We start from the raw sequence: 7,396 nt of genomic DNA on the forward strand, positions 1-7,396 counted from the left end.
AGGGGGGGGGAGAGAAAAGCCCGCGGAAGTCAAGTTTTAAATGCACTTCGCGTATCCCTATTGCCCGATCGCTATTTCCGAGGATCTCGAAAACACTGCAAGCAGCAGCAGCAGCAGCAGCAGCAACGCCGGCCAGGATGCAGTTTTCTCAATGCCGGCTCCGCAGAGCTACAACTGCAATGCTTAATTGGTTGCATTCGCAGACTTGTGTGCGTGTGTGTAGTAGAGAAAAAAGCCCGGTATCCCCACTGGCCTGTTTACTTAGAGAAGTACAAAGTATTTCTGGCGTTCCCACTGCCTTGTGCAAAGAGGCAGCGAGAGCCAGGCGTCTTTCTTACATGCTCGGCGAGCAAAACCCAGCTCGGTTGTGGACTGCAGGAAAGTGCCCGAGGAGATTGGGGGGGGGGGTCTCCCAAGCCAGAATCACCCCTCCTTTAAAAAAAAATAAAAAAGCAAGCCGAGTTTCCCGGTGCGTGGGGTGGAATGTGATAACGCAGACATGCAGGCGATCAGGGAGGGTCTCCTTTTGTACATATGCACCGAAGGAGTGTGGCGCGTTTTTTAAACCCCCCATAGCCAAGATAAGGAGGACCGGGGACGGCAGTGCCCTCTGGGAGACCAACTATACACACACACAAAAGACTGAGACGTAGCAAAGGCAGTCGGGGAGCCCAGCCTGCCTGCTGCTCCCCTTGCACACCCCTCCAGTTTAAAAATCTGCTCGGAGCGCTGGTTGGTGGGATCCGAGCTGCTCTGCGCTCCAGAGCCTAATAAACCCTCCCGGGCACACAATAGAGAAAGGCCGAGGGAAGTTTTCGCCTTTTAAAAAGAAGCAAGCGCGCGCGCGCCTGGAGAGACAGACAGACGGACAATCCAGCACACACACACACGTCCCTCTGTCCTCGCCAAGAGGGACTCCCCCCCCCCCCATCCTCTTTCCCGCAGTCAGCAAATGCACCCGCCGCCACAATAATAACAGCAGCAGCAACCACCACCACCGTCGCATCTCCAACCACGCGCCGCTTCCTCGCCGCCGGGCACGTGCCCTCCCGGTGTGTGTCCCCCCCCCCCCGCTCCTCCGCCAACCCGGCTTTCCGCGCGCTCTCCGCGTCCAGGCTACTAACTTGGGGTTGCTTCCTGGGTCTGCCGCGACCCCTCTTCGGGGGCTCCGAGGTGGCAGGTTGCTCCTGGGAAGCGGCGGTAGCGGCGGCGGCGCTTCCCGAAGTCGAGGGCTGGCCGGCTCCTTCGCCTCGCGCGCTCATCGTGGCTCCTGGCTTGGGCTGCAGCCGCGCTCTCGTCGCCTCCGCGCTCGCTCGCCCGCCCGCCCGGCCAGGCACCTCGGAAGAAAGCGGCAGGCGCCGAAGGCGAGCTCGCGTGCGCGCTGCCCCCAGCAGCAGCAGCAGCAGAAGCACCACACCGGACGTCCTGGTGCTGCCAAAAGGAGAAAGGGAGGAGGAGGAGGTGGCGACGACGGCGGCGGTGGTAATAATGGTGGTGTTGGGTGTTTGCTGCAGCCTCTTTTTGCAATTTGGAAAGGCAGGAGGACGCAGCTTTTGGAAGGGGGCTTTCCCCCCTTTTTTTCCTTTTTTGCTTTCGGGGGGCTGGGGAGGGGGGGAGAGACGTCGAGGCTGGCTTGCAACGCCGCCACGAGAGAGCAGGAAGGGTGGGCGGTCGGGCGGGACGCGCGCGCTCCTCGTCGTAGGCGAGCGGGGGCTCCGCAGCCCTCCGGTGCGTTTCAGCTCCAGAGGAGACGCATGGCAAAGACGCGCAGAGGACCCAGCGCGCCTTTCGGCTGCCTTGAATCAGGCACGCCGGGAGAGGAAGAGAGATCGGAGCGGGGGGGGGGGGCTTGAAAATAGAGCTATAGTTGGATAAGCGCGGAGGGATTGGACGACAAGGGTCTCTCTCTCTCCTCCCCCCACCCCCAAACAACCACCACGATGCTGGAGCCTGGGAGTGAGCTGCCTGCTGGGGATGGGGAGATTCCTGCCCCCGGTGGCAACTGGGATGAGGGTTGTGAGGTTTTTTTAAAAAAACAAATAAATGGGGAAATGGGAGGGCGTTGGGGGACGGCGGAGGGAAAGGCCACCATGAGGAAAAGGAGACGGCAAAGCTACCGGGGGGGGGACGGCGGTTGGGCCTGGTTTTGGACCAAAGAAATTACAGTATTAGAAAGATAGCAGCAATGGATGGAAGCGCAGCCCCCCTGTAACTCCTCAAGTGGCCGATCAGTTTTGGTGCCCAGCAGGAATGCAGCAACTACAACTGGTACCTGTCAGATGTTGGTACTGGTAGCCATTTTGGGGCCAGGCCACCAAATACTGTTGAAATCCCCTCCCAGCACATACAACAAGCCTTTTTGGGGTCGGACTGGGCCTCAGAGACCAGTACTTCTCAAATTATCTACCGGGGTTAACAGTTCCTGCTCTGTGCCAGCCACAGTGTGTTTTTGGTTCTGCTCTTCTCCTCTGAAAACCTCCATAAATTAATCAGGGGTTGCTTTTTCTAGGTGGCATTTTTCAAAATGACTAATAAGGTGACTCAGATTTCCCCTTGGGAAAAGCATCACTTTCTGCTATTCAGAGGTACCAAAGAAGTTGGCACGGTGGACACTTGTCAAGAAAGAAAGAAAAGGTTGCTTCTGAGAATCTTGCTCTGCGCACACCAAACTATGGCTGGGTTCACACTTTAACGCTAAGCCAAACAATGGCTTAGCCTGAATGAACAAAGCTGTGGGTACCCAAAGGAAAAAAAAATGGCATCCATTTTGCTGTCTCCCCAGCCCTGCTGCCCTATCCAGAACCAAGGTGGTTCTTGGTTTGATGGCCATAGTTTGCTTGGGAGAGACTGGCAACAATTCAGGGTCCACATGGAATGCCAAGTCAAACCATGGCTTAGCCTCTTATACCTGGTTGACCATATTCTGACATAACTTTTTATTATTAGTGATCACTTTTATTTGACGGGTGAGTTCTGATCCTTTTTTCCTACCATTTAAGAAATGAACCGACTGGTCAAAGAACTGGCAAGTTAGGATCAAAATCACCACACAACATTCATTTATCTCCTCTCTCCATTGGTTTCGTGGCCTTTCCTGGCTCGTTCTGGTTGCCGTTCACAATGCTATGGTGACAAAAGTCTCAAATGGCAGAACTGCCCTCAAACTCTAGACCAGCCTTGCCCAACTTGGTGCCCTTGGTGCTGGATTACAGCCATCATGATCCCTGAATATCAATGATGCTGGGTGAGGCTGATAATGGGAGTTGTAGTCCAACAGCCCCTTGCCTGCCCGGGGCATTGTCAATGTCTCAGTTCTATTAGTCTCATCCGCTCATCTCAAACCTTATTCTCCTCATACCCTGCTTCATATAAAAAATAAAATTATTATTATTATCCACATTCCCGCTTAAATCCATTGCTCATTCTGCACCCTTCCTTTTGCCTCTGAGCTTCTTTACCTCCTACAATCTTTTCTCAGTGTAAGTTTTTAAACCTCAGCCGAGCTTAAGTTTAAGAACTGCTTAAGTTTCCTGAACAAACATTCTGAGCTATCCCATAAGCGCAGCCAATCTGTGTTAGAGATCTGCAAGCCACAAACACAATATTGATACTTGGGACTATTATAAGTTATCTGAATACAGAAAACATTCTTCTATGTTATGCATGTGTATACTTGCATGTGTGTGTGTAAATGGGTGACTCAGTGTTAAGTTCCAACTTTCACTGATAAATATTAATATTAATATAATATAATATAATATAAATATACTGATATATATAATATATACTGATAAATATAAACTCCAAACGCATCGAGACCGAGAGGCCAAATGTAGCTCTTCAGGCTTCTCAACCTTCCAAAATATTTGGCGATCCACCCAAAAATTAATCCAAGCCACACCTCTTACTGGTCCTCCTGCTCCCAGCTGCTCACATGCCTCTGTGGCCAGAAGGTGTCCTTGGACAGTGATAATTCACCTCACTTGTTTGGAGGGCGGATAGAGAGGGACCACTGATTTTGTATGGGTGGAATGTAGACTAGTGTCCAGAAGGAGGAGTCATATCCATTGCCTCTGGCCCCACCCATCCCTTTCATGTGGCCCCTGGGAGGATGGACTTGAGGGAAAGTGGCCCTTGGGAGGACACTTGGGACTGAGCTGGCTGTAATGGGCACCTCAGAGGCAACAGGGTCAACTCAAGATGAAAATGTTAGGGCTTTGGGCAGTGCAAGGGTAGAGTGGGTAGGAAGATCAGGGAAATGAGAGAGTGGAAAACCTGAAGATGCTGATGATTACCTGTTCCAAAGTAGGGAGCAGGAACACAAGTGTTCTCTCTGACCTGACCTGACATCTAACATAAGGTATGCCGGTGGTCCTTGGAGTGGTCTGGTATGAATTCTTGGGGCGGGGTCAGACTCTGGATCTCCAAAAACAAGATGTCCTCCAGAAGCAACCACAGAAAATGTTATGATGGGGAATGGAAGATAAGCAAAGTTTGACAGCTTCTCCAGAGCCTTACATAGTTTCTTATATTATTGTTGGTATTGTTATGACTTGTATGCTACTTTTCAGAATCAGATCCTCCCAAAGCGGATTAACAGTCAAACAACTTTGTTAAATAATCATTCAACTCAGTTAAAATAACTCAGTAAATAGAAAACAGTCAGGCAGCAGATAAACAACAACAGACCAATGTTCAGCCACTGCAGTCCTTCCCAAGACAGGATCACACGTGATATGTCACAATCAGCTCAGTTTGTCTCAACCAAAAACCGATTGATAAATGAAGATCTTTACACCTCATCTAAAGGAAGTCAAAGTGAGAGTCTCATGCAACTCTTGAGGGAGAAAGTGGGGGGCGGGGCACCATCAAAAAGGTGGCATCTCCTATATCCACCAATTTTAGCCACTGGTAGTTCCAGGATCAGAACTTCTGAAACTCATAGGAGTGCAGTCAGTCTTCAAATAACTCGGTCCTAAACTGTTAAGACCATAACTAGCACTTTGAATGGGGGCCTGCAAACAGCTAGCTCGTGCCACTGGTATCGTATCAGAGCAATAGGCTCCAAAACAGCTGGACAGCTGCAATTTGCACTAACTGAAGCTTCCAAACCATCTCCAAAGGCAGCCCCTCATAAAGCATATTGCAGATGTCAAGGTTAGATGTAACCAGGGAATTGATAAATAAGACCAGAACTACCATACCTGCAGTGGACCATGGCTGGCATATCAGTCCGAGCTGATAAAAGGGGCTCCTACCCATCATGGTCACCTGCGCTTCTATAGATAACAAGTCTAGGAGCTAGGATAACAAGTCGGGCAGCAGCAGGACTGCAATCCCATCCAGAACTGGTTGAACGTCACCTTCTAAATTAAGTGACTTGCCCACCCAAAGCAATTCCATCTTACCTGGATTAAGTTTTGGCTTGTTCCCAAGCAAGCAACCTGGGTTTCCTGGAATCTTTGCAAATGAGTAAAAAGAAGCAAAATGGGCTTAAAATGAGACTAAGAAGTAGTGTGAAATCCTGGTGTGGAGAGGGACCTCAAAGACAGAGCAGAATGAACACGGGTTTTTGGGAGAAACTCTTAAGGATTATGTTTCCCACCTGGTGGGGTTAGCCACTCGTAGGGATGGATCAGTTTCAGTATCTCATTTTTCCAACCTTAAGTTCCCCACATTTTTGCAGAAATTTACAATTTACTTTTAACAATCCTTACGAGTATTCATCAGTGGAAATTTCACCAAACCAACATATTTTTGTATACTGTTTTGATTAGTGTTGCAAAACCCACTTCAAAAATGTCTTTTCACAAGCCGTTTCCCCGAATTATGTTTTATATACCGTATTTTTTGCTCTATAAGACTCACTTTTTCCCTCCTAAAAAGTAAGGGGAAATGTGTGTGCGTCTTATGGAGCGAATGCAGGCTGCGCAGCTATCCCAGAAGCCAGAACAGCAAGAGGGATTGCTGCTTTCACTGCGCAGCAATCCCTCTTGCTGTTCTGGCTTTTGAGATTCAGAATATTTTTTTCTTGTTTTCCTCCTCCAAAAACTAGGTGTGTCTTGTGGTCTGGTGCGTCTTATAGAGTGAAAAATACAGTATTCTATAAGTTGCCCAGAGTGGCTAGGGAAACCCAGTCAGATGGCCCCAGAATTATTATTATTATTATTATTATTATTATTATTATTATTATTATTATTATTACTATTACATTGGATATTTGTATGTTATTTTCACTAATAACACATTCCCCAAATAATTAAAGTTTTGTAAACATTGTTCGGTACAAGAACATCATTACAAAATTCAGATAAGTATGACTTAAAGAGGAAAGCTGTGTTTTGGTCTCCCATGTTGGTTCAAGAAGTGCAAACCTAGGTAGTTTCTCATTAAATGCACTTCCTGTGATGGACATATCTATTCTTGTGCACATTGGTATTTGAACCGCGTCACAAAGTGCAAATTCAGGAGGATAGATGTGTTTTGGTATGCTGGCTCAAGAAGTGCAAAATGAGAAGTTGCAAACAAAATCAAATTTCTCTCCTGTCCCTCACTGCTAGCCTACTTCCTTGAGAACTCTGAAAAGTTAATACTTGAATACACTTCTCCTGTGAATCTGGTACACATTAAGCCAGAAGAGTTTGTGGGCGAGATGAGCTACAGGTTTGGGAGCAGTGACCTAGAACATCTCTGGATTTGATGCTATGTCCAAACTAAGATGCATCATAAAATAGAACAGATGTTTCAACCAGGTTATCCTCACAGTACTTTCCTTCAGAAACCCTGGGTAGCAAACAAATCTGAGGCTACTACTGAAGTGGAGATTTTTCACTATTCCCTCAAATCAGGTTGATTTTTAACCCTCTTTCATCCCCCTGTTCCAAGATGTTAGTGCCATTTAGAGACGTGTTTCACTATCACTACACAAAGATGTCGTCACATTGTCACTGGGTAATTTAAAATACAGGCAACCCCCCATTTATGCACATTCAATATGTGTGTGACTGCGCGCGCACACACACACACACACACACACACACACATCGTGCCAAACCCAGAAGTGACCCCAAAAATCAGAAAAAGAGGTGGAACGGGGTGTTTGCAGGCTTTTCCAATGGGGTGCGATTTCACTGGTGCACACGGTGCCTCGGAATGTAACCCCCACATAAATGGGGAGTTGCCTGTATGTGACTATTTAGATAAGTGGCAAAAGGCAAAGAATCACCAGTTTAGCAGTGGTGGTTAGCCGTGGAAACAGGAAAAAGGGTGTCGTGTCCAATTCACAGAATTTTAAATCTCAAAATGAACTTTCTATTTCTTTTCCTTTCTCTTTGAAATCCTTTAAAAAAACCCAAAACCCGAAACGTGGCTTCACTTTTAATTTAAAAAATGCTAT

At 47.9% G+C, this 7,396-nt stretch overlaps 1 protein-coding gene and 1 long non-coding RNA gene across 4 annotated transcripts in view; one reads left to right on the top strand and one right to left on the bottom strand.

Annotated features, from left to right (window-relative positions):
• Positions 1–2,007, bottom strand: part of HMGA2 (high mobility group AT-hook 2) — a 134,479-nt gene extending 132,472 nt beyond the window's left edge. Inside the window, exon 1 of one of the 3 annotated variants that reach the window (XM_083463872.1) lies at positions 1,125–2,007. In XM_083463872.1, the coding sequence (XP_083319998.1) occupies positions 1,125–1,262 (138 nt within the window). In that variant the 5' untranslated portion in view covers positions 1,263–2,007. Of the gene's footprint in view, positions 1–338; positions 1,057–1,124 lie in introns of those variants that run through there. The other 2 variants (XM_083463871.1, XM_083463873.1) reach the window with 2 other exon arrangements.
• LOC310687965 lies at positions 1,394–3,397 on the top strand. The gene is made up of 2 exons (XR_014516690.1): positions 1,394–1,479; positions 2,510–3,397. It is a non-coding gene; the product is annotated as an uncharacterized lncRNA (long non-coding RNA).
• The last annotated feature ends 3,999 nt before the right edge of the window (positions 3,398–7,396 follow it).

The sequence above is a fragment of the Podarcis liolepis genome (assembly GCF_965112155.1).
Source record: "Podarcis liolepis genome assembly, chromosome: 10".
Lineage (NCBI taxonomy): Eukaryota > Metazoa > Chordata > Lepidosauria > Squamata > Lacertidae > Podarcis > Podarcis liolepis.